We start from the raw sequence: 27337 nt of genomic DNA on the forward strand, positions 1-27337 counted from the left end.
AAAAATTTTCAATTTATAGCACATAGGATCTTAGTTCTTTGATCAGGGCTTGAACCCATGCCGCCTGCAGTGGAAGCACAGAGTCTTAACCACTGGATCACCAGGAAAGTCCCCCAAATGACTCCTTGATTAGAAATTGAGCTGAATTAGTCAGGAATCTTTTGGTTGTAAGTGACAGCTGCTGCTGCTGCTGCTAAGTCACTTCAGTCGTGTCCGACTCTGTGTGACCCCATAGACTGTAGCCCACCAGGCTCCCCCGTCCCTGGGATTCTCAAGTGACAGACCCCCATTCAAATTAACTTAAAGGAAGAAAAGAAGTGCGTTGGGTTAGGTCAATTAGAAAGTTCAGAGGGCACAATTCAGGGATGGCTGGATCCAGGGCTTCATTGGTGTCCCTGGACACCGGTTTTCTTTCTCAGTCTCTAGGCTATACTTTCTTTTGGGTTGGCTTCATCCTCAGATAGGCTGTCCACAAAGTTGGATGATGGCTGCTTCAGGCTTACATACTGCCAGTTTAGCAACACCAATAGGAAGACCAGTAGTATCAGCCAGAGTCCCAAGGGTGACTCACCCTGGATACAGTGGTTTGTGCCCCCATCCTTGACTTTGGCTAGAGGGATAGTATACATTTTAATTTTTTTTAGAGGAAATTTCTGTTCAAGAGGAAGTGAAGTTTTCTTAGAATGATGTTCAATTTCCATCCTCATAGAGTAATTTTTTAAACTTTTTATTTTGTATTGGAGTATAGCTGATTAACAATGTTGTGATGGTCTCAGGTAGACAGTGAAGGGACTCAGCCATACAGATACATGTATCTAGGCTCCCCCAAACTCCCCTTCCATCCAGACTGGCACATAACATTGAGCAGAGTTCCCTGTGCTATACAGTAGGTCCTTGTTGGTTATCCATTTTATTTATTTATTAAAAAATATATTTATTTATTTGACTGTACCAGCTCTTATTTGCAGCATGTGGGATCTAGTTCCCTGACCAGGGATCAAACCCAGGCCTCCTGCACTGGGGGTGCGATCTGAGCCACTGGACCCCCAGGGAAATTCCTGGCTATCCATTTTAAATACAATAGTATGTCCCTGTCCACGCCAAACTCCCTAACCAGGATAGGGTACACTGATTAGCCAAGTCTGGGTCTTGTGCCCACTCTGGATCCCAGAGGTGGAGTCACCTAGGCTGAGACAATAGGAGGGGTGGGTCATCTGAGGAAATTGGGTATGTTGCTATCAGAAGATCAGGGGATGGAAGTGGGGCAGGACAAGACCAACTGCTGTCCATTCTCCTGGCTCTGCTGGTTTAGAGAGATGTGGGTTTGATCCCTGAGTCAGGAAGATCCCCTGGAGAAGGAAATGGCAACCCACTCCAGTATTGTCTGGAGAATCCCATGGACAGAGGGGCCTGGCAGGCTGTGGTCCGTAGGGTTGCAAAGAGTCAGACAGAGATGAAGTGACTTAACACGCACACATGCATTGCATTTCTTACATCTCCTGCATTGGCAGGCGGATTACCACTAGCGCCACCTTGGAAGCCCATACAATGGAATGCTGCTACCACGTGGATGAACTTTGAAACACTGTTCTGGGAATTCCCTGGTGGTCTAGTGTTTGGGACTCTGTGCTTTCACTGCAGAGGATGTGGGTTCACTCCCTGGTTGGGGAACTAGATCTGGCAAACCATGAGTTATGGCCAAAAAAAGAAAATATTGTGCTGAATGAGCTAAGCCAGACACAATACGACAGAGATTGGATGATTCCACTTGTGTGAGGTACTTGGAATAGATAAATTCAAAGAGACACAAAAATTCAAAGTAGAGTAGAGCTTGTGTGTGTGTTAATCACTCAGTCATGTCGCTCTTTGTGACCCCGTGGACTGTAGCCGGCCAGGCTCCTCTGTCCATGGGATTCTCCAGGCAAGAATACTGAAGTGGGTTGCTATTTCCTCCTCCAGAGAATCTTCCCTACCCAGGGATCAAACCCCAGTCTCCTGCATTGCAGGCTGATTCTTTACCATCTGAGCCACCAGGGAAGCCCTAGAATAGAGGTTACCAGGGGCTAAGGGGGTAGGTTAGGGAGAATTATCGTTTAATGTATACAAAGCTTCTGTTAAGGGTTCTGAAAAAAGTTCTGGAACCGGATTGTGGTGATGGCTGCATGATACTGAATCGCGCTTAAAAATGGCTACAGTGGTTAAAAAAAAAAAAAAATCTTATTCAGGATCCTAAAACGTAAAGCAGATAAAAGAGTGTTTCCCTGGGTGGAGATGGGGTGGGCAGATGGGGGCGGCTCTAGTCTCATTTTTGTGAAAATGGAGATGCGTTTGGACCCAGAGTGCCGTGGGGACTCCAGGGAAGCAACAGTCCTTCCTTCCCTGATAGTGCAGTCCACGTGCTGAAGTTGGGGGTCCCCCAAGCTTCTGTCCTGCCCAAGCTTCACTCCCCACTGATGGTCGTGTTGGTGGGGAAGGTCAGTCCAGGGAGCAGGTGCCGGAGGGATGGGTTCCCCTCCTGTGAGCTCTCCTTGTAACCCACGTTTTCTTTCCTATGATCAAGTGCTCATGGACAGGCATTTGCCATTGCGTTAAGCGGCTCTCCTCAGGGCTTCCCTGGTGGCTCAGACGATAAAGAATCTGCCTGCCAATGCTGGAGATGCAGGTTTGATCCCTGGGTTGGGATGATCCCCTGGAGAAGGGCATGGCCACCCAATCCAGTATTCTCGTCTGGAGAATCCCATGTTCAGAGGAGCCTGGGAGGCTACAGTTCATGGGGGTTGCAAAGAGTTGGACATAACTGAGTGACTAACACACACACACACGCATGCACACACACACACACACACTGGGCTCTCCTCAGAGGCTGAGGGGACTAGGGGTAGGCGGGAACTATGGGAGGGGCTCAGCATGGTCTCAGTATGAAGAGAAGAGCCTTGACCCTGTGCTGACCTTGAGGCATAGACCAGAGCCGGTGCGGCCACACGATGGAAGGCTGGGGTCTGTGCACGTGAAGTGGCCACCCTCAGGGACCTGCCAGCCGGCCCTGAGACAGGCAGCAACCACCCCAGGGTGCGTGGACCATGCAGAGAGGGCATCTCTGCTGCTCCTGACCACGGCACGTGCTCAGAACCTTCCTCTGAGTGTTTTCTGGGCTGCTTCTCGCCAGTTGGATTTTTTTTTAAAGAAACATTTATTATATTTTTAAAATCCATGTTCCTTGCAGAAAAATTGGAAAACACAGAAAAGTACAAAGACTAAAATAAAAATCATCTGCAATCCCAGATGGGGGATTTGCAGAGATAACCACTATTAACATTTAATACATTTTCTCTGGTCTTTTTTCCTATTCAAACACATATCCTCCCACACAGTATATTTACATCTGCATCTACACCTGTTTCTCTGTATTATAACACAATTGGGATTATATTTTATACACAGTGTATTAGTCAGGACTCTTGAGGGCAGGCGACAGAAGCCTGGTTGGATTAGCCAAATAAGATCAGAGAATATATTGGTGGGCATAACTCATTTTCAGAAACGGCTTCAGGAACAGTTGGATCCAGGACCATGAGCTGTCTGTCTTCCTCTCTGTCTCTTGTGTCTGTGTCTCTCCCTGTGTTGGCTTCATTCTCTTGGGACATCTCTTCCCATGATATTGAAACCATGGTGGCAGACCACTGTGGGTTTACATTTCAATCCCTTTTCCTCCTGAGAGGGAAAAAAAAAAAATCTCCTTTTCACCAACTCCAGTTAGATGAATCCCAAGGAGGAATTCTGGTTGGCTTGGATCATGCACTGAGCTCTGCATCAGTCCCTGTATGGGGGTGAGGGTGGGGGCGACGATGGCCCAGCCTGAGTCAGGGGCTCATCCCTGTAGCGGGTGTTGGTACAGTGACTGTAAGAGTCCTTTTCAGTGGGAGAGGATCAGATCCCTGAAGTAGGGGTGTGGAGTTTTATTACTAGAGGAAGGGATAAGAGTGAGTTGGGCAGGTGAAACCACACACAAGCTGCTTTGGTCCTGGTTCCAGACACAAGAGCTAGCACAGTGTGTTGGGTGAGCATGTGGGCCTTCTTTCTTTTCTTTGGCCGAGCCACACAGCATGTGGGATCTTAGTTCCCAGGCCAGGGTTTGAACTCGCATCCCCTGCATTGGAGGCACAGAGTTTTAGCCATTGGACCACCAGGGAAGTTCCAGGGCCCTTTTTCTTGTAGAATTTTAACAGATCAGGTGGTATCATCCTATAAGCAGCACAGTTTGGCCGCACTTGTCATCATTATGCGTGCATATCCCCTTTGACCAAGGGGATATTTCCTCTTGTATATTTCCACACGTGGAATGGTGCAGTACAAGATCGATTCACCATGATATTATCTGAAATAGCAAAACGTTGGAAACAACCAATTGCCTACCAATAGAGAACTGGTCACCTAAATTTCACATTCATGCTCTGGGCTACTATGTTACTCAATAAAGAATGGCGAAGCTTTCTATGTAGCCATAGGAAGTTCTCCCAAGATATTTTGAGTAAAGAAAGCAAGGTGCAGAATGGAAGTATAATATATTTAACTTTTGTGTAAAAAAAAGGGGAAAATAGGATGCTGTCTTTGTATTGTTTTATATTTGCATAAAGATGCTACAGAAGGATGTGTAAAAATCTTTTCATGGGCCAAGTGGGAACTGGACAGATTGAGACAAAGCTAAGATGAGGCCTTTCACTGTATATCTTCTTTTTTTAAAAAAATTTTTATTTATATGGCTATGTCAGGTCTTAGTTGTGGCATTCAGGCATTCTTTTAGTTATATAACATGCAAATTCTTAGTTGCAGCATGTGGAATCTTTAGTTGTGGCATGTGGGATCTAGTTCCCTGACCAGGGATTAAACCCAGGCCCCTGCACTGGCAGCATGGAGTCTTAGCCACTGGACCACCAGGGAAGTCCCTGTATATCTTCTAATAGTTGTCAGCTTTTGGACTACATCGATGTATTACTCATTCAAAAATCACCAGGTCAGTTTCCTTTGGGGTGATGAAAAAGTTCTGGAAATAGAACCTTTGTGGTGGTGATGGTTGGACACTGTTGTGAATATCCCTAAAGCCACCGAATTGTATACTTTAAAATGGTCATTATGGAATTTTGTGTTATGTGTTTTATCACAACTGGAAAAAAAAGTGAAAAAGTCAACAGACCAAAAGGCAAAAATAGAAGAAACCGAAAAAGCACAGCATGAGTGTCTGGGGTCAGACTGCCTGGGTTTAAATCCTGACTTTGCTACTTCTTGGTTTTATGATTGGATAGATACATTACTTAACTTTTTGGAGAATCAATTTAGTCACTTGCCAACAAAGCTCCGTCTAGTCAAAGCTATGGTTTTTCCAGTAGTCATGTATGGATGTGAGAGTTGGACTATAAAGAAAGCTGAGCGCTGAAGATTTGATGCTTTTAAACTGTGGTATTGGAGAAGACTCTTGAGAGTCCCTTGGACTGCAAGGAGATCCAACCAGTCCATCCTAAAGAAAATCAGTCCTGATTATTCATTTGAAGAACTGATGCTGAAACTCCAATACTTTGGTCACCTGATGCGAAGAACTGACTCATTGGAAAAGACCCCAATGCTGGGAAAGATTGAAGGCGGGAGGAGAAGGGGACAATAGAGGATGAGATTGTTGGATGGCATCACTGACTCGATGGACATGAGTTTGAGCAAGTTCCAGGAGTTGGTGATGGACAGAGTAGACTGGCATGCTACAGTCCATGGGGTCCCAAAGAGACATGACTGAGTGACTGAACTGAACTGAAAGAGTGGATTATAAAAGACTGTATCCTGAGAACTGGGTGAGAGGTAAAGGATTTAACTGGGGAATCATAGGCCTCCTTGTGGGTTAAGGATCCAGAAAGGTGAGGATTGTTAGGGCTGCCCTCCTTCTGGCTAGTTGGGACATTTGCATTTTAATGGAGACTCTTGAAGAATAAAAACATTCAGACTCAAAGGGAGGAATGGTTGGAATTTCAGAAAAATTTATAGCACCCTGACTAGGGAAAATGAGATCTTTTCTTTTTCCTGGGCAGAGTTAAATTTTTACTTTGTCCTCACCTGTGGCCCCAGGTGGTGGAGTTGGAAGCAGAAGAATGAATGTTGCCAGCTAGCGGGAAGGGGAAAGCAATGGCACCCCACTCCAGTACTCTCGCCTGGAAAATCCCATGGACGGAGGAGCCTGGTGGGCTGCAGCCCATGGGGTCGCTAAGAGTCAGACATGACTGAACGACTTCCCTTTCACTTTTCACTTTCATGCATTGGAGAAATGCATGGGAAATGGCAACCCACTCCAGTGTTCTTGCCTGGAGAATCCCAGGGATGGGGGAGCCTGAGTTTGAGGTGCTCAGAGATCCCAGGGGAGATGTCCAGCTGGCAGTGGGGTCTGAGGCTCAGATGAGAGGCCTGGGTTGGAGGCAGAAAATGGGGTCATTGTAGGGATGGCAATCACAGTCCTGGCTTGCTTCTGGCTGAGTGGGGAGAGGGTGTGCTGAGGGTAGGCAGGGCTGCGGGGAGCTCTCTCGCTCCCTGGAAGATCCATTGTCAAGGGAAGGGCCTTGGTTAAAACACCCAACTGACACCAGATGTGGGACAGGTGTTTTCTTCACTAAGCTTGTTCATTACTGCCTTGACCTTGCTGGTTCAATACCCCACAAAGAAAACAGCTCCCTGGGGGCAGCATAATTGCCTGTCTGTCCATCCATGTTCCCCATCACACATCAGTCCTTGAGGGACTGAGGATCCCGCAGGGACAAGGCTGGCCTGATGGCTGCCCTTATGGGGCTCATGGTCAGGTGGGTGGAGCTGAGGAGCTGGGGACAATGGCCTTTCAGTGAGGGTCTGACTTGATGGGAGCCATCGAGGGCTGAACTGGCAGCTCTGAGGAGAGTGAAACCTGTTCTGATCTCACCGGGCTTAGGGAGGAGGGGAAGCACTTCCCGTCTGCAGGTGGCTGGGATGTTCCGGCAAGCCCTGCCACTCGAGGGGGTGCGCTCAGGGCGCCAGATGGTTACCTTCACTCTTGCCATTTCTTCCAGGGTTCTGGGAGGACCGGAAGGACCTACTCCAGCACTTTGTGTGGTTGTATTGATGTTCCCGCCTAAGGCCTCGACTTTGGGTGCTGCTCCCCACCAGCCCCTGGGGCTTCTTCAGCTCTGTGGCCTTTTAACTGATGGATTTTGGCCACAATGGAGAGGGACGTGTCTTCCATCTAAAAGCTTCCAAAAGCTTCCATTTTCTCTCTTCCCTGTCTATCCACCTTTTTTCCCCCCCTCCCTCTTTTTTCATCCTCTGGCCTACCCCCACCACCCCCTAAATTGGTAAAATAAACCCATTAAAAAAAAAATCTCACTTACCTATTCCACCTGCAGCTCAGAGCAGGATAAAGCTGCTGCCTCCCTTGGGAGTTGGCCTTTTCGGGTTGGCATCAGTCAGCTCTGTTACTGGGGTGATTGGCAGAGAGTCCCAGGGCCCTGCCACGTAGCCTGGGGCCCCATCGGCCCTGCCTCAGAGACTCTGACCCAGATAGGCAGGTGGGTGGTTCTTTCTCTCCACTCCCTGCTCACTTACTGGTCTGGAGAGGGACCCAGACAGGACAGGCAGGGGATTGGAGGCCTCGGTAAGCCTTTGAGCGATAGCAGAGCCAGGATGGGCTACTGCAGTGACTGCTGGTCTGTGTGGACCCTAGGCCCCTTGACAGACTCAACCTCCTGCCTGCTGTCCTCTCCTAAGGGACAGCAGGGGTGATTTGTGGCGGTGGGAGGACACCTCCAACCGATAGCTTGTGTTCCTGGCCTAAGCTGACAGCCCACGTGCTGCCCCAACCAGGACACAGCCATGTCCTCTGCTCAGCCAGACAGGAATTTATTGTTCAGCACTGTCGGAGGTGCGGAGGGTCGGGGGTGGCTATAAGGAGATCAGGGTGTGGTCCTTGGAAACCTGCCTGGAGTGTGCACCGCAAGTGAGAACGGTCCTCACTTGGCGGGACCCAAAAGAGCAGGGGAAAACAGGCGCACTGATTTCCATGCTTTGCTGTGATATGGCAGAGGTGGGAGAGGTTAGTTGTCCTTTCCTTCATTTACTTTTGAAAAATTGATTTATCTGGCTGCACTGGGTCTTAGTTGCAACATGCGGGATCTTTTTAGTTGTGGTGTGTGGGACCTAGTTCCCCAACCAGGGATCGAACCTGCGCCCCTTGCATTGGGAGTGTGAGGTCTTAGCCACTGGACCACCTGGGAAGTCCCCCTTTCCTTCATTCCTTCCTTCGGTCTACACATAAACAGGAGAGCTCAGCCCACAGATCTGGAGTCATTCTTGAGTGTGAATGCTAGTCTCCCCACTAACTCGCTGTGAATCTTTTAGGAAATCCTTCCACCTTCTCCAGACCTCTGCTGACTCATCTATAATGTAAGATATAGAACATCACTCCTTGTCCTGAAGATCTTCACCAAACTGTGCTTGGCAGAGAAAGTGATGATAAACGTCCCCAGTGCAAATTGTTATATGAATGTGAGGTTTTAGTATTATCAAACAGTTTTGAGGGCTTGCGGTGCTCCAGCATTGCCCTGGGCCCCGTGGGCTCTATGGAGGTCACCAAGACCGTCCTTGTCCTCAAAGCCCTTCCAACCTCATCTGCAAGTAGACTCGTTTCTTGGAGGAAATGCCTGGAAGGTTTTCATCATGTTTCCTCAGGGGCACTGACCCATCATAGCCCCCAGGCTCTTCAATTCATTGAGCAGATAGTTAGTGAGTGCCTGGAGGAGCCAATGGATGTGCAGGGCCCGATTGGAGGCTGGCACAGGGCCCTGGTGCCCCACTGAGTCTTGAAGCTGTGCCCGGCTCCTCTGGCAGAAAGACCCATGGCAGAAAGTCCTCTGCATGTTGTTCTTCCCATCCCATCACACACACTAAGTTCCAACAGCGCCTGTTTCTTGGATGATTTTCTGGCTGGCCCAGGAGTGGCCTCTTCCTGTCACTCTTAGGTCTGGCCACCTGGGACCAGGAGGAGATCTGGGAAGGGACAGGGGGTCCTGGGCAGGGGCCCTTACTTCTCAGGGGCCTCAGCTGCCTGTCGAGGCTAACTTCATGCCTCCTGGGGAGAATAATGCCCTGTCCGTGGGCAGACCCTCCTTCGTTATTGACGTTGATGTATCATCCTGTCACTTAAGTGACCAGGGCAGCTGGCAGTGATTCAGCAGGAAGGCTGAAAGAACAGCCTTTTCTCAGCCCTGATTCCCTGCGGCAGATGCTGAGTCTGATCCCCGGGGCCTTGCATGCTCTGGTTTGATAGGTTGCATCAGAAGAGCAGAGAGCTGAGGTGGGAGGGCCCCTCCCCGCCCCCAGTCCACTTCATGAGATGCCTCTGGATCCTCTGAATTTGTTCCCAGTGAGTTTCTATTAATATTGACGACAAAATGTGAAACTCAGAATGATCGCCTCTCACTCGCGGAGTCCTTTGAAACAATCTATAATAGATTATGTATATTTAGAGGGATATTTTGGTAGACATTTAGCAAATGAAAAGTAACTTTCTCTTAAGAAGATACTCATCTTAGGCCCCTTTCCTGAGCAGCATTGTGTCTGAACCCCAGGTTGTTGTAGGAGAGAACCTCAGGGCTCTTAAACTACCTTTTGCCCAGCAGAACGTTTAATGAATGATCCCAGTGCCCTGGCGGCCAGCTCTCAGAGGCCAGGGCTGTGGGGCTGCAGGGGTGAGGAGCGTCATCAATGCTGAGGACCTCCAAAGCAGGAGTGAGACAGAGGGGAGCCATCCAGAACTTGCTGTCCAGGGTCCCTTAGAATCCCAGCTTTGCCACTTACTTGCTGTTGGGCTTTTTGCAAGTCACTTAACTTGCAATGTTAGAATGTTAGAATGACAGAATAAACCTGTATCTATCCCTTAGGAATAGGTGAAATGAAATAATGCGTCTAAGAATCTTCGCATAGAACCAAGTACATCTTAGCTGGTGGCATGAGGATGAGGATACTGATGAAGGATGCTTCTTTGATGTCCACTGTCCCTGTCCAGAGAAGGAATCCAAGGTCAGAAACAGAATCAGTCACCAGGGAATGACATGAGCTGAGTAACACATCAAACTGGTGGGAAATGGGTCAGTTGTGTCTCAGACTCTTGAGCAGGGCATTGAGGTCAGTCGAAGCCGCAATATTGAACAAACCGGATTACAGTGGAGACAGTAGCCTCCTACCCCATGCGGCTCCAACTTAACTCTCTACTCTGAAGGTGTGTGAGTTCCCTTGTTTTCTTATTCTTATTTACTTGGCCATGCCACGTGACATGCGGGATCTTAGGTCCCCAACCAGGGATTGAACCTGTGCCCCCTGCATTGGAAGTGCAGAATCTTAACCACTGGACCACCACCAGGAAGTGCCTCTTATTCATTCTTGAGTTCATTTAGTGCCAGCTGCTATGCTTGAGGTGGGCTGGTAGGCAGGGTACATGTTAGAGACCTGTGAAGGGGCCACACAGGGGTGGCTCATCATGGCCTTCTGTTCTCACTAATTCAGAAGAGGGGCCTGGCCTGGGAAGTGGGTTCCTGCTCATCACTTGGGGTTCTTGGTTATCCAGGGTGCTCCAGGCTGCCAAGCTCTTTTTTTGAACCTTCCAGTCATAGAATACTTGCAAGGATCACACCCAGATTCCAGGATTACCCTGGAGGCTCTCATAATTATCCTTCCTTCCCTAGTGCCCACAGGAAAGAAGTCAGTGCTGGGAGAAGGCCAGAAGGTTTGATATCCCTGGGTTTGGTTCATCGGCCTGGGATCTGTAGGCTAGGTTAGAGCACGTTGTTGGTAAAATGAGATTGTAGCCCTTGCTCCTGTGGGCTGAGTCAGCTATGGGTGATTACTCGGCCCCAGGTGGATCCTCCTTGCCCTGAACATTCATCTCCCAGTGATGCAGGAATGAGGGAGGGCCATGTGCCTTGTCTCAGTCCTGGAAAATAGCTCTGAGCGCTTGTTTTTTCTAATGAGTGAAACTTTCAGATAGGGAATAACATTATTAATTGAAGATATACATACTCTGAAATACTATGATCTCTCCCCCTTGAGACTATCATTTAGTTTGAACCAGTGATGAGAATCCTTAATCTAATCCTTAATCCTAATCCTAACCAAGTAATAACTTCTTCAGAAGAGTTAAGAATTAAGAGGCAGAGTCTTCTTCAGACTCTGCTTAATTAAGAGGCAGAGTCTTCCCAGGTGGTCCAGTGGTTAAGAATCCACCTGCCAATGCAGGGGACACTGGTTTGACCCCTCTCCTGGGAAGAGTCCACATGCCTTGGGTCAGCTAAGCCCGTGCACTGCAGCTACTCAAGTCTGCATGCCCAGAACCTGCACTCTGCAACAAGAGAATCCACCACAGTGAGAAGCAAACTGCAATCAGGAAGTAGCTCCTGCTCGCCACAGCTAGAGAAAACCTGTGCACAGCAATGAAGACCCACTGCAGCCAAAAATAATAAATAAATAAAAATTTTTAAATTGTTTAAAAAATAAAGAGGCAGAGTCTTGGAATGATGGATTAGCTGGGAGGCTGGTATGCTCTGTGATCGGGTGACTTCCAGTGCTGACAGACAGTTGGGTGGTTTAACGCACCCCTGTGCTGGGAACTCTGGAGGTGGGTGGGTTGGTGGGGATGCCTCTTCTTTCCCAGGTCTTACCAGGAATTCAGTAAAGACCTGTGGTCCCTTAGTAAGCAATGTATCCGTCCACTATCACCATTTTTTGTTGTTGTTGTTTGATTCAATAGTCCATGTTTACTTATTATAATTGTGTAAATATTATTTATTGTTGAGCCAAAGAGGGTGCTATAAATGTGTGTCCCTTCTTGTATAACCTTGTATTTTTCCTAGGGTTAATGATTAACTCATGTTTCCTCCATTTGTGTAATTTTCTATGTACCTTTTTCCATTTTCTATTTTTATTTTTTTCTACCATAATTCCTTTAATAGCATTTTTTCCCTCACCAAAAGCTTATACCCATTGGACATCCTGGCAGTTATATCTAACAGGAAATGTTCAAGGTGGTAATTTTGGGGGGCTTTTTCATATTTCAGAATATCTTTGTTCTACTCTCAAAGTTGCTAGATAGTTTGCCTGGATATAAAATAGTAGGTTGAAAAGAATATTCCTCCAGAGTTTTGAAGGTATTGTATCATTGTTTATACCAGATTCTGAACTGCTGTTGAAAAGTCTGATGATGTACTGATTTACATTCCTTTGTATATGGTGTGTTTTTACATTTTCTTTCTGGAGTCGTTGAGAATTTTTCATTTACCCAGGCATTCTGAAATGTCCTGACAATATTTGGGGTGGATCCCTTGTCATTTGCTGTGCTGGCCGTTTAGTGGACCCAGAGATTCAAGTCCTTCCTCCAGTTCTGGGAAGTGTGCTTGTACTGATTCTCTGTTAAGTTTCTCCTTTTAAGATGAAACAATAACCATTTACAAATTTATTTATATTTTATTTTTTTTAGACTTTTAATTTTGTGTTGGAGTATGGCTGATTAACAATGTTGTGATAGTTTCAGGTGGACAACAAAGGGACTCAGCCATACATCTACACATATCCGTTCTCCCCCAGGCTGCCACATAGCCTTGAGCAGAGTTATCCATTTTAAATATAGCAGTGCGTACCTGTCCATCCCAAACTCCCTAACTATCCCTTTCCCCCACCCTTCCCCCTGGCAACCATATGTTTGTTCTCTAAGCATCAACCATTTTATTATGCTCAAATTCTATGGATTAGGGTTTCAGGTAGGGCACATTGGTGATGGATGGCTTATCTCTGCTCCACAGAGTTTGATACCTCATGTGTGGGTGGCTCAGATAGATGGAGGTGATTGGGATGCTCAGCTGGGGCCATATGTCTTGAACCTTGGTTCTGGTTTGATTCCTTGGTACTTTTCATGGCATCTGCTGGGGCTGAATTGTCCAAGATGGTTTCTTCACTTGTATGGACTGAGATGTCTGGGACATCTGAGAGTGGGCTGGGTGTCTCTCCATGCAACCTCTCCATCTGTTAACCATAGCTCGGTAATCTCAGGAGAGTCAGGCTTCTTACATGCTGCCTTGCTTTCCCTAGAGCAAATGTTCCTAGAGATTGCGATGGAACCTTCAAGGGTTCCTATGACTCAGCCTTGGAAGTTAAGTAATGTTACTTCTTTCTCAGTCCTTCGGTCCAAACTGAGTCACAGGGCCAGCTCAGATTCGAGGCGGCAGCGGGGAGGGTCCAAGTGCATTAATACCAAGAGATACACTCATCAGGAGGCCACCTTTGGAGACTAGATGCCACAACTCCGCTCTTCTATTTTCCTCTTCCTTTTGGGAAGGTATCGGATCCTCTGATGTTTTTACACTTTCTCTTTTACTTTCTATATTTTTATCTTTTTGTCCTACTTTTTGGAAGGCTTCCTCAACTTAGCCTTCCAATCATATTTCTCTTTTCTAAGATTTCTTTCTTTCCTGATCATTCCATCTTTATAGCATTCTTTCCTTGTGTCGTGCACATGAACTCTCGTCTGATAGCTGAGACTACTGCTTTACAGCGTATTTGGAAGTCTCCATTGGTTCCTTGCCTTGTTTTTTTCAGGTTCCACTTGTTTATTTGGATGTCTCTTGCTTGTGTTGGGGGACTTCCTCAAAAGTCTAGCCATCCTTAGCTGTACCTCGGTCGTCAAAGTGAGGTACTGAAAGTGGGTTAGAAGCCCTGTGTATTTGGGCTGGCATGCCACCTGGGGGCTTCCATGCAGGGTGATAACTGGGTAGCAAGCTGCCCTTTCCACTGGGGGAACTCAGATGTTGTCTTTTCTCAGGGATGGTTCAGTTTCTCATGGTGGTGGCAGTTGGTGAGGTCATGTGGTTGGTGAGGAAGTGAAAGGTTGGGGTCCAAAGACTTTGTGTTTCACGTTTCAGACATTAGCCCAGGTCATCCATCCCCCATCCTTCTTCCAGGAACTTGTAATCTCTTCTGGGCTGGATTTTCCTCTTCTGTTGCATTTGCTTTTGTCATTTCACATTTTTTAAGGGGCTTCCAGAAGAAGCTAAATAAATGCATGTGGTCAGTCTGATATGTTCATCATAAAGTCTCAGCAGGCTTAAGAGTATATCTGTCTCAGGAAGGAGAAATACCATGTGATAACCCATATATGTGGAATCTAAAAAGAAATGATACAAATGAATTTATTAAACAGGAAGAGATTCAACAGACTTAGAGAATGAACTTATGGTTACCAGGGGAAAGGATGAGGGCGAAGGGATAGTTACTGAGTTTGGGATGGACGTGTACACTCTGCTATATTTAAAATGGATAACCAACAAGGACCTCTTGTATAATGCATGGAACTCTACTTAATGTTATGTGGCAGCCTGGATGGGAAGGGAGTTCAGGGGAGAATGGATACATGTATATGTGTGGCTGAGTCCCTTTGCTCTTCACCTGAAACGATCACAGCATTGTTGATCAGTTATACCCAATACAAAATAAAGAGTTAAAAAAGAGTATATCTGTCTCCATCTCTACATCTATATCCATATTTCTGTCCATCTGTCCTAAAAGAAGTGAGAGAGAACTGCTTAAAAATTATTTTTTACTGTGATACTGTCCTGTGTCCAAACTGAGTCATGAAATAAGCACCCATGAACTTGCTTATCTGGGTCAAGAAATACTCACTGCTTGGGAAATGCTGATATTCTGTGCCTTTGTGACTCCATGGCTTTATGATTTTGATTCTGAAGCTGTCTGGGGCCATGACCTTGTGAGCTGGCTGCCTTTGCTGTGACCATGATGTAGCTCCCTCAGTTGAGACCAGGCAGCGCCAAGCAGAACCGCTGACCACGTGAGGGCAGCTGCTCACTCAGCAGTTTTCAAGTGATGCAGTGTGTGAGGGGCGGGATGACACGGCAGGTAGATTATCTCCTCCATGCTTTGGAAATAGAGCCTCTTGGATGACGGGGTGACTTGCCCACCATTGCCTCCTTGGCACTTGCCCTTCCCTTGGCTTTCAAACTCCATCTGGGCATGGTCCTCCCTCTCACCTCTCCTTTGCTGTCCTGCTGAGGGCTTCTGTTCTTTTTGCCTTTTCAGCCCTGCTTGTCCTCCCTGGGGGCCTCCTCTCCTCCTGTGGCCTCTGCCTCTGTTCTCCTTACACCTGTCTCTCTGTTTAGGCTGCACTTCTTTTCTGATCTAACCTGGGGCTCCCAGGGGCTCCTGAGCTACAGAATGGATGCTTTATCTTCCGCCTCTGCAAACCCAGCTCTCCTCCTCCATCTGTGTCGTGAAGCATCACTCATTCAGTTCTCTGCTACCCAAGTCTTTGCACATTTTCGGCTGTCTCTTCCTTCTTTTCTCAGTCACCAGGGGCTCTTCACTTTGCTTCTGAAATCCTGATGTATATGACCCTTTCATTTCTTTTTTGTGACTGTAAGCAGAGTGGAGCCCCTCCCACTCTGGTCCTCCCTGCGCCCCTGCCCTTCCGGTCACTGCATCCTCCTCTGCTCCCTGGAGCCCTCCAGCAAAGCCCTGCAGGGCAGCTGCCTGCCTTCCACCTCCACGCTCCCCTCTGCCCATGAGGCAGAGTTCAGATTGCTCAGTGCCTGTTTCCCAAACCACCTTCACTGCTTCTGTCATGTCAGTGTCACACCTGTATCTATTACTTACTAGTTGCCTTGACTGGCTTAGTTTTAAAATCTTGAATGAACTCGTTTTAGAAGGCAACGTTATGTCACTACCATAAAAGGAAGATTAGGGTGGCCTGCCACAATTAGAAGGTCAGTGTAAAAGGTCAATAAGGGACAGTTGCAATAAAGAGTGCCCCAGATCACCTTGGGTGCCCGCAGGGAGGCGTGCCCCCAACTCTGAGCAAGTGTACTGAGAATGCTCTTCATGAGTGGGCTGCCGCTTTTGCAGGCAGTCTGGTTGGCACAGTGGTATACATCGTGGACTGTGGAGCCAGACTGCGTGGGTCTAAGCTTTGCTGCTTCCCTGCTCTGGGACCCTGGGCGAGTAACTTAACCTCTCAGAGTCTCAGTTTCTCCATCTGTGAAGTGGGGTTAATGATATTTGCTGCAGAGGGTTTTGTTAGTATGAAGTGAGAAAGGATATGTGGGTCATTTTCAACAGTACCCCGTAGATGATAAGCCCCAAGGACTGCTTGCTGGTTTTCACTCTTCTTTTATGGGGGCCTGCTAAGTGCCAGCAGTGTGTTTCTTCTGAGGCTCCATAGTCTCTCGGCTTCCCCTCCTCTGTGCCTCTGTTCAGGGCCTTTCTCCTTTCTCTTTCTTTCCCAGGCAGATGCTGGCTCTTCCCTCCAGGTCTGGCTCGGCTGTCACCTCCTCCGTTACCTTAGCTGATCTCCCAAGGAGACCTGGCCCCCTCTTCCCAGTGTCCCCACAGCACTTTGTTCTATGTCTGTTTTAACCTGTAACCTACAGCGCACATTTGGCAGAAGGGTCTTTCACGTGGGTGCGCTGGGCCTTCAGGATGGCTTCTGCATTTTCACTTCTCCTGCCTGGATTGTCTTCTCAGATGCTTGTAAATAATCCTGACCTCACCACCCGCACTGACACACAACCCACCTTTGGTTCACAGGAGCTCAAGCTTAAAGGCCATGGAAGGTGCTGGCCCGTGTTCTCCTTTCAGATTATAGATCTTGGGCTGGGCAGAGCTGGCTTTCCCTTTGTGACCGGGAGGAGCCATGGAAATGGAGTCGGAGATCTTGGGGTGGAGGCCCAACTCTCCAATTTTCTGGCTCTGTGAGCCTCAGGCCCACACAGAACCCCTCTGAGTCTCCTCTTACTCATGCGTGAACCCGCCGGCACCAGTCGGGTCTAAAGCTTGTCTGTTCAGTAAAGGCATGTTTTCCCAGGAGTGTGGAGGTTTGCCTGTGTGGGCGGGTTGGTCCATCAGCGCTGAGCTGTCATGCCAGGGTGGAGGGAGGCTGCGTCACCCGCCCCCGCCGGCCGGGAGCCATGGCCGATCCTCATGGCTGGTTTGCCCTGTCGTGTGTTCGTCTTGGCGCCTGCCCTTTCTCCTACCACTGGCTCAATGCAGGGATTCACAGGCCTCCTGGAAAGAGCAGTGCCATCCTCTCCCTACATGCCCAGAGAGAAGCCAGCATGTTCCCTGCAGCTGCACGCAGGGAGCTTTGCCCAGGCTTCCCCTGGTCCCACGTGGCGGGCCTGCGGTTGAGTCACAACGGGCACACCTCCTGCACACCCGCACGCCAGCATCTCCGGGGCCCCTGCTCAGCCCCTCACCTCGCACAGGGCCCTGGCACTCGTCCTTTACAAATGTTTGTCCAGGAACCAACAATGTTTGGTTCCTCGGGTTCTTCCTGAGATGTGACCTGCTCACCTCCCACACTCGTGCTAAGGGGACTGGGGAGCCGTGCCTCTTCCCAGAAGAAGAGAGAGGCTGGCCATGGGGCTTGGGCATCTCCTTCTGCCTCTTTGGGCCTCAGAGTCCTTGTCACCATGATTAAGTGGTAGGGTAGCTTCTCTTAGTTTCTCCCTGGGCTGCTGGTCTCTGCATGGACCCTGGGGTTGGATGGGCACCGTGGGATGAAGTGAGTGTTGTACTACCTGGGGGAGTTTTACATCTTCAAAGGTCCAGAGGTGTGCTTGACTCTCCTGGCTCTTCTCAGAGTATGCCCAGGGATGGGATGTGTCACTAAAGCCAGCCTGCCAGGTGCTGACAGGTGAGCAACACCTGCTCTTTCCCAAGGGGCTCTCAGAGGGGGATGGGGACTCAGCCTCTCCACCAGTTGGAGCCTCTCATTCCTGAATCCTGTACCTGCTTCCCTCCCTCTGCCCCCGGCCTGTTCTGCTGGGCTGGCGTCCTTCTCCCCTTCTACATCAGCCTCAGCACAGCGCAAACAGTAACATCCTCACCTCCAGCCTGTGCCCCAGGGCCTTGGAATCAAGCCTTGTGCTTGACCTGGAGGTGCACACACCGTGGCTGGACGCGCCTCCAGGTTCCCCCAGGTTTGAAGCAGGCCCTCCTGCCCCGTCTCTGCCCTCTAATTGACTCTCTGCCTTGGTGCTCCGCCCACCCAAGGCCATTCCTCTGACTCAACTGAGGGCAGCTTTGGCAACGACATTGGTGGCCAGGAATTATGTTTTTGCCATGGACCACGTGCTGAGCTAAGTGCTTTCCAGGCCTTATTCAAACCATCCAAGGGGGCAAATATTATACCATTTTACAGATGAGGAAGCTGAGGTGGGGTCAGGCGAAGTAACCTGGTCAAACCCACACAGCATGCCGGTGCGCTGGAATGCAGATCCAGGTCTATTGGGCTAGAATACCCCCCATGTAGGTTCACTGTGCACACGGCCTCCCTGCCTCCCTTGAGGTTGGAGCCTGACCCTCTACTCCAGTGTCTGCCAGGCTATCCTACCATGATGGACAGAAGTTCTCAGACATGTTTCCCAACCACGGGGACTCCCCAGCACTGCTGGTCACTGGAATGAGGGCTACATGATTGTGCCACTGACCTTGGGTCTCTGCAGACAGCAAAGTGGATTCCTCTGGGCAGGGACCCCCAGCCCACACCTAGCCTGGTCTCTGTTCGTCTCCCCACTCGGCCTGGCTTGTCCAGTGACCACGCGGTTTTCTGCCAGTACGAAAGACTAAGACTCTAGTCATACTGAGGAGTTGAGTGCAATTTTCCGAGTCCTGTGGAGGGAATAGGAGTTGGAGTTAGCCTGCTTGTTCTGTAGAGAGGAAAACAGATACCAAGACTGAGGTTTCCAGTTTGTCAGGGTTAGAGCTGGTGGGAGCCAGTCCTGGCTTCTAATTCCCTTTTCTTTCCATTGTGTCTTCTTCTTACGATGATTTCTCTGGAAGTTTTTGAAAAAATTTGTGTTATGTTATTTCCTATTGTTTATGGTCTAGTTGGTTATGCAGGATGCGGAAGTGTGAAAAGTTGGAACTCTAAAACTCTCTCCTAAGGTGTTAAGCACTGTGTTGCAAGAATCAGTACTGAAGGATGCTGGGAATGGGAAGAGAAGCATTGCTTTCAGTAGGTGGGACTGGTCAGGAAACCATACTCAGCATCTTTAGCATGGCCAGAAAGCTAGAATCTGCATACCGTCTGGGGCCCCGGGGCCATCAAAAGGCAGCCAGAGAAGAAAATTAAGCAGGAGAAGTGACCGAAATGGAGCCCATTCAGCCTCTTCACTCTTATTTCTTTCTAAAAAAATTGAAATATAATTTATATTCCATGAAATTCATCCTTTTAAAGTGTGCGATTCAGTGATTTTTAGTATTTTCACAAAGCTCTGCAACCATCCCCACTGCATAGTTCCTGGACATTTTTATCACCTCAAAGAAGAAACCCTGTACCCATGAGCAGAGCCTCCCCATCCCTTCTCCTTTTGCCCCGACCCTTGCAACTACTCATCTGCTTTCTGTCTCTGGATTTGCCTATTTTAGACATTTCCTATAAATGGAATCGTGCAACGGGTGGCCTTTTGTTTCTGGTTCCCGTTAGTTAGCGTGCCTTTGAGGTCCGTCCATGTCACAGCATGGATCGGTGCTTCACTCGTTTTTATGGCTGAGTAATATTCCACAGTGCAGAAGGACCGTGTTTTGGTTGTTCATTCTTCCGCTGATGGATGCTTGAGTTATTTGCATCTATTTTGTGATAAAGTGTATCATTGCCTTTGGTTTGATTTTCCTGGGAAGCTCCGCATAGCAGCCAGCTGTCTGCATCTCTCTAGGTTGGCTACTTGGAAAGCAAGAGAAACCAGGATGGAACCTGGGAGGGGGGCTGTGGAGCTGGAGTAGTGGTCGATGCCGACAAGGGAGTATGTTGGTTTGGGAGAAGCCCTGTGCCAGGGGGAGGGCTTAAACCTGGCCTCAGAGCTACCAGCTGCTACAGGTTTTTTTTTTCCTGTTGTTGATTATTAACCGATGGTTATGACCCTGGTGGTAGATCCCCGGGGCTAGAACTGGTGCTTATTTGAGATGCCAGAGATGTTTTCAAAGATGTGTAAATAGCCCTGGACCCTTGCTTCTCTCTTTTCACTTAGTAACCTGATCACCATTGTATGACTTATAGTAATAATGGTCTCCATTTGTATAGGACTCCCTATTTTATTTCGCAGCCATTATGGCAACCCACTCCAGTATTCTTGCCTGGAGAATCCCATGGACAAAGGAGCCTGGTGGGCTACAGTCCACAGGGTCGCATAGTCAGACACGACTGAAGCGACTTAGCACGCACACGCACGTGTGTTTAATGCGTCAGAACATTCTCACCCCATCTTTGCAGAGGAAGGAAGTGGGGCACAGAGAGATGAGGTAACTTCACCAAGGTCACACAGTGGGGTAGCAGGTAGAGACAAACTTGAGCCCGGGAATCTCTTGATTCTTAGTGTAGGTCGCTTTTCATAGAAATGTGAGAGAGGCGAACTGCAGTGGCTACAGATGGTCAGGGGCAGGGCCACTGGAGGCCAGAGGCGAGGACCTGGGGGCCCTTGGCCTGGGGGGCTCTGCCCAGTTCCCCGTGACCAGCCCTATCTGGGTGAATCATCCCTGTGGTTTCTCCTCTTCCTCTCCTGGCTCTTTGAGCATTTCCTCCTGAGACTTACATTTGACTGAAGCCAGCTAGGGCCTCCCTGGTGGCTCAGTCAGTAAAGAATCCCCTTGCCATGTGGGAGACCTGGGTTGGGAAGATCCCCTGGAGGAGGGCATGGCAACCCACTCCAATATTCTTGCCTGGAGAATCCCCATGGACAGAGGAACCTGGTGGGCTACCGTCCATGGGATTGCAAAGAGTTGGACACGACTGAGTGACAAAGCACAGCACAAAGCCAGCTAGGACCCCCCCTTCCCTGGGTCTCCCTGAGCCTTCCCAGCTGGGAAAAGAATCCCAAAGTAGAGGACCAGGCAGCTCTGGGCTCCTTCCCTCCTCTGCCTCCATCACCAACCCCGCCTCTTGTGGGTCCCTTTGTGGGTCTGGGACCCTACCACCTTAGGGCTGCCTGTGAGCTGGCTTGGCTGGAGAGGCAGTTTTCAACCTCACTGCCATGACACGTGTCAAGATCACTGTGGGTTACAAGAAAGTCATTACAAAGAATAGTGAGGATACCACTTCTGCTAATAGTTTACCTTTGGCTTATTGTACATTAGAACAGATTCAAGGTTATCGCTTGATATAATCATGTCACTTTCACCACCTGGTCTGTGTGATATGTTTGCCTGAGAAAGGGCTGGAATTGCACTGAGCACCGTGTTCTTACTCTGCCTTATCTTAGCACCAGCTGGTGGTGAGGCTGGGCCTGGCTGTCCTTGGAAGGGTGGCTCACACACAGATGCCATTGGTGGTGAAGGCTGGGGCAGGACCAGGTTGAGCCCAGCTGACCATAGCAAGGGGACTGAGGCTGAAGCAGGGATTTCACGCTCTTTGTTTTTGGTCCTCCGGTTACAAAGCCAAGGCTAGGACGTGGAGCTTGGGCAGTGTATTTGTTTCTGGGGGCTGCTCTAACCGAGTACTACAGGCCACGCAGTTTAAAACAACAGATATTCATTTCAGTTCCAGAGATTAGAAGTCCGAAATCAAGGTGTCAGTGGGGCCATGCGCCTCCTGAAGCCTCCGGGCAAGAATCCTTCCTTGGCTCTTGTAGCTTCTCATGGTGGTCTGCAGTCCTTGGCAACTCTTGGAGTTCCAGCTGCTTCACTTCAGCCTCTGTTCCTGTTGTCACATGGCATCTCCCCGTGTGTCTGTGTCTTCTTGTGGCCACCTTCTCCTCTTCTAAGTATACTGGTCATATTGAATTAAGGAGTCATCCTAATGACCTCAGCTTAACTTCACTACATCTGCAAAGACCCTGCTGCCGCTGCTGCTAAGTTGCTTCAGTCATGTCTGACCCTGTGCGACCCCATAGATGGCAGCCCACCAGGCTCCCCCGTCCCTGGGATTCTCCAGGCAAGAACACTGGAATGGGTTGCCATTTCCTTCTCCAGTGCATGAAAGCGAAAAGTGAAAGTGAAGTCGCTCGGTCGTGTCCGACTCTTAGCGACCCCATGGACCGCAGCCCACCAGGCTCCTCTGTCCATGGGATTTTCGAAGCAAGAGTACTGGAGTGGGCAAAGACCCTATTTCGAAACAAAGTCATGTTCACTTGTGGGTTAAGACTTGAAAATATCTTTGAGTTCACAGTTCAACCCCTCACTAGCACTTGTTATTTTTCCCTGTTTTTGGAGGATAGTTGCTTTGCAGTGTTGTGTTGGTTTCTGCCTTACAACAGTGTGAATCAGCCGTAAGTGTACACACGTCCCCTCCTTCTGGAACCTCCCTCCCACGCCCACCGCATCTCGCCCCTCTAGGTCTTCACAGAGCACTGAGTCGAGGTCCCCGTGTTATCCATCGGCTTCCCACTAGCTATCTGTTTTATGTATGGTAATGGACTGGGGGCAGGAGGAGAGGGGGACGACAGAGGATGAGATGGCTGGATGGCATCACTGACTCGATGGACGTGGGTTTGGGTGAACTCCAGGAGTTGGTGATGGACAGGGAAGCCTGGCGTGCTGCGATTCATGGGGTCGCAGAGTCAGACACGACTGAGCGACTGAATGGAACTGAGTGTATATGTGTCAGTGCTGCACTCTCAGTTCGTCTCACCCTCTCCTTCCCACACTGTGTCCACAAGTCTGCTTTCTATGTCTGTGTCTCTATTCCTGTCCTGTAAATAGATTCATTGGTACCATTTTTCTAGATTCCACATATTTGCGTTAATATATATTTGTTTTTCTCTTTCTGACTTACTTCACTATGTAACAGGCAGTTAGCTCTTAAATACATACTTTGGCTCTTAGAGGGAGAGCTGGAGTGGAGAGTAGGGTTGGTGCAATGTGGCCCGTCCCCTCCCATAAGAGCCACTCCAAGCCATCTAGGTACCAAGGCGGGTAGATTCTAATTTGTAGCCATCAGCGCCGATGTGCTCTGGGTTCTGATCTTTTTGAGGGCAGTGGTCATGCCTTCTGCCCAGCCAGGTGTTCCTTCTGGAGTCTGGAATGGCGCCCTGGAGCTCACAAGAGGCTGATAGCCACGGATGCTCCTTCCTGCTCCAGCAGCTTCCAGCTCTAGGCATCATTTGGGAAATCACACTGGCAGATGCCCTGTGCTCCCCACCTAATAGTCCTCACCACTCCCTGGAGACTTGTCCAGGGAGAACAGGCTGGCTCAGGGGAGAGGAAGGCTTCCCTGGCAGCTCAGGTGGTAAAGAATCCACCTGCAATGCAGGAGACCTGGGTTCAATCTCTGGGTTGGGAAGATCCCCTGGAGAAGGAAATGACAACCCACTCCAGTATCCTTGCCTGGAGAATTCCATGGACGGAGAAGCCTGGCGGGTTACAGTCTGAGGGGTCATGAAGAGTTGGACGTGACTGAGCACCTAACACATGGGAAAGGGACTCAGCCCACCAGGGTTGGGTATGGAGCCCTTTGCCTGGAGTTCAGAGACCCAGGTGATAATCTTATCTGCTCTGGTTCCCAACGTACGGAGAGAACTGCATAGTGTGACTGTGTATAAAGGGTCCCCTGACCACTGATATTAAAAACGTGCTGGCATGGCTCTGCTCTAGGGTTTGTTTCTGGAGAACCAGGGTGGCAGTTGGTCAAGTGTGCCCACAAACCATCTCCAGCAGAGTGAGCCAGGGGTCCTCAGCTGACCTCACACAATCCTGTAGACTCGGACTGGCAGCTTGACTCCCGTCCCTTCCTTGCATGGTTCTCCTTTCCAGGCTGCCTGTCCCACCAAGGAGCTGCCCTGTCCATCTCCATCTCAGGGGATCTGAGGGTGATGCTCGTCTTCCCTGAGCATCCTTCCTCTTCTTTCCTTTCCCTCTTGGGGCTCAGGCCCATTGAGGGGGAGCAGGGGCTGCTTGGAGAGGGTAGAGTGGCTGGAGGAAGCGAGCTTGTTCCCAACCCAGCTCTGTTGGATCCACAGGCAGGCGAGGGCCAGAGCAGGAGGGCACTGTCCACAATGGTAACACCTAAGGCCTTAAAAGGAAGGGGAGGCTGGTGGCTCTGAGCAGCAGAAGGAGCTGCGTCCGTTCCATTGTGTGTGAGCGTGTGCGTGCACAGACACGGGTGTTGAATGTTGGCCCTTTGGTTCTTGCCCTAGTTACAGTCTGGATCAGGAGGGAGGGGACCCCGCTCTCCAATTATCAGCGTGAGCCCCAGGTCCAGGAAGAAAGGAGGAAGGAAGGCAGATGGAGGAGCAGAAAGGGAGATTGGCAGGGATGAGGTTAACAGGGTCACAAGGATCCTCTGCGAAGCCAGCTGTTCACTCAGCCAGCTTACCTGGCATCCTGGAGGACGGGCTTCGGGGATGGGTAGGGGGTGTGCCAGGGGAGCTGGGCTTGCCTGGCTGAGGGGGCTGGCCTGGGCTGGTGTCTGAGCCCCGGGGCCAGGGTTTCCTCTGGAAAGATGGAGGGCGGGGCTCTGTAGGGAATGTGGCTGCTCTCATGAAGGGGACTCGGGGTTGGAGCTGTCACCCCTTTGGCAGGACATGGACTGGAACAAAGTTCAGAAGCGTTTTCTCCAGGTGGCGGTGGGCGTCCTTTGGTCATTTAAGTGAGACCAGGTTGGGGTCTGACTCCTGGCTGTGTCAGGGTGGGGCTCTAGAGAAGGAAACAATTGCAGAACTGGGGGCTTTGTGGCTCAGTCCAGTCTCCTTCAGCTCTTAGTACCGTCCTAGGAGATAGCCGGGGCATGTCCTGGACAGCAGAGTCCCTTGTCCGGGGAGGCCCCCAGTTCTGCCCAGCTGGCCCTGTTGTGTAACCGTCGCTCCTAAGGCTTATCCATGGCACACACTCTCCCTGCTGATTGGACTGTCAACCAGCACTCCCTGGTCACCAGCAAGGGCCAGATGGAAAGTGGGGAGCGTGTGAGAGCAGCGGACTTGTCGCAATTGTGTTGTCATGGAGACACAACTCTGTTTAGCTGCCTCTCCATGGTCCTAGCCCACATGGACTAAAATAAGTCTTACCTGCAGCTTACACAGCAGGCAGCCCTGTCTTTTCAAAGTCAGCTGTCTGACCAGGATGTGTGTGTGTTTAGGGACAGTGGGCCCCCCAGGGAGGATGAATTGAAAATGTTTACCCCCTCTTCTTTTTTTCCTTCCCAGTCCCATGTCTCTTTAGCCTCATGGCACTCAGACCTCAGCATCACAGTCACCTGGAGAGCTTGTTAAAACAGATTCCTGGGCCCCGCCATTGGAGAGTGTGGTGTGCATCTGAGAATGTGTCTTTCTAACAAGTGACACTGATGCTGTGGGTGCAGGGGGTCTCTCTGGGAGTAAGCTCTGCCTTAGATTTGAGTGCATCCCAGCCAAGAAGCACACTGACTCTATTTTCTGCACATGTCAGCCTGTGTCCTTAAGCCTAGCTGCTGATAGAGGAGAGGGAGGAGGTGCAGACAGGCCCCTGCTCACTTCTGACCTCTTACGTGTTCTGTGGTCTCCTCACAGGAAGCAGGAGCTGGCCAACAGCTCGGATGTGACCCTCCCAGACCGGCCATTGTCCCCTCCTCTCACGGCGCCTCCCACCATGAAGGTAAGAGGCTTCGGGCTGGTAAGTGGGGAGGGGACGTTGAGGGGGGCAGGGGGGAGCCCTCTTACTTTGGCCCCAGGCCCAGCTGCTTCTGTCCCCTCCGTGGGGGCCATGGAGCCTCCCCGCACCTCTGGATGCAGTGTCCACTTGAGATAACCAGTGCGGGAGGAAGGTGTGACTGTGAGATACATGGGTGTCAGGGGGCGGTGAGGAACTAGACTGGTTGACTGCGGTGGGCAGGATGCCTGGTGATTAGGGAGGGGCCTTGTGGAGCTGTAGATTCTGGAGCAAGGGGCCCAGGCGGGGCACTTACACGGGGACACTCAGAATGTGGCCGGGTGCCTTATGGGGTCACCTTCTCAGAAGGGCTGCCTGGGGGTGGGGAAGGAGGGGTCCTGTGGGCTGGGACCCTCCTGGGACTTGGATGACTCTTGTATGCTGGTCAACCTGCCTCTGACTGGCCCTCCTAGGTAGCTCTGTCACCCCAGTCTCTATGGGAGGATTGCCCTGGTGGTTCTGGGGAACCTGTAATTCTCCTGTTAGCACTTCATTCGCAAGTCTCTTTCGTGGGAAATTGCGTCCCAGGACCCCGAGGGGCCTCATCCTCCCCACACTGAGCTCCCCCACCCTTCTGTCAGCCAGTCTTCCTGGCCAGGTGGCCACATGTGCCTGGGCTGGCCCTCAGGGGGAACTTTGGCTCATCCAGTATTGCTCTCTAGGCAGCACTGCGCCTCCCTCCTTCCCTCACCCTTTGCCAGGTGATGACCAGCTCTGAAGAAGTCACCTGCCTCCTGAGGCAGCTGAGGGGACATCTAGGCCAGCCACTGCCCCACTCCTGAGGCTCTGCTAGGCAGTGACTCACAGGGAAATAATTAGGTATCTCTTTCCTGTGAGTCCCTGTTGTACCCCCTCTTCCCTGACCCAATCTGTTGCAAAGTGATACCTTCAAAGGAAGTAGATAAAAGCCATCTTCCCATTACCATCCCACTTTGAATGCCCACCATGCACAGAGCTATCCTGGAATGACAGTCAGAGCCTGCGTCCTGGTGGAATTAGGAATTCAGGAGTGGGTGGGGTGCAGGGCCCACCTAGGACAGCTCTCCTCTCCTCCTGGTGGGGGTATCCAGGGGCACTGAAATCCAGACCATCTTCATCTGCCTAGTCACAGTGCTGGCATCTGAACCAGGTGTCGGGGTGGCTTGTTTGCACAGGGCAATACTGAAACGGGTCACCATTCTCAGTTTCAGCCCCTTGCTCTGCAGAACTGGGTGTGGGATGCTCATCTCTGTGCTCACATACTGGTCTGTGCTTAGTCAGTCATGTCTGACTCCTTGAGACCCCATGGACTGTAGCCCGCCCGCCAGGCTCCTCTGTCCATGGGGATTCTCCAGGCAAGGATACTGGAGTGGGTTCCCATGTCCTCCTCCAGGGGATCTTCCCAACCCAGGGATCAAACCCGCATCTCTTACATCTCCTGCATTGGCAGGCGGTTCCTAGATCCCATACATCACAACTAAGACTTGGAGCGGCCAAATAAATAAATAAATATTTTAAATAAAGGAAAAAACAATTGGGGCTTTATCCTAACTAGAGGCACTGAAGTCATTGAAGATTTTAGTCCGAGGAGTAAGATGGCTTTTGAAGAGTCACCCTGGCTTGTGTGGGAGGGAGCGGAGTGGAAGTGGGGTGGGCTGGGAGGCCACTGCAGGAGTCCAGTGGGGAGAGGATG

General features: G+C 50.1%; 1 protein-coding gene across 6 annotated transcripts in view; it reads left to right on the top strand.

Annotated features, from left to right (window-relative positions):
* The window catches only part of RAP1GAP2 (RAP1 GTPase activating protein 2), a 202277-nt gene that overhangs the window by 70548 nt on the left and 104392 nt on the right, over window positions 1-27337 (top strand). For all 6 annotated transcript variants that reach the window (XR_009491678.1, XM_059878465.1, XM_003587395.5 and 3 more), the window contains one exon: window positions 25527-25611. Coding sequence is in view for 5 of the 6 variants with exons in the window: in XM_059878465.1 (XP_059734448.1) it covers window positions 25527-25611 (85 nt within the window). In the remaining variant the exon portion in view is untranslated. The remainder of the gene's footprint in view (window positions 1-25526; window positions 25612-27337) is intronic.

This window comes from Bos taurus, chromosome 19, assembly GCF_002263795.3.
Source record: "Bos taurus isolate L1 Dominette 01449 registration number 42190680 breed Hereford chromosome 19, ARS-UCD2.0, whole genome shotgun sequence".
Classification (NCBI taxonomy): Eukaryota; Metazoa; Chordata; class Mammalia; order Artiodactyla; family Bovidae; genus Bos; species Bos taurus.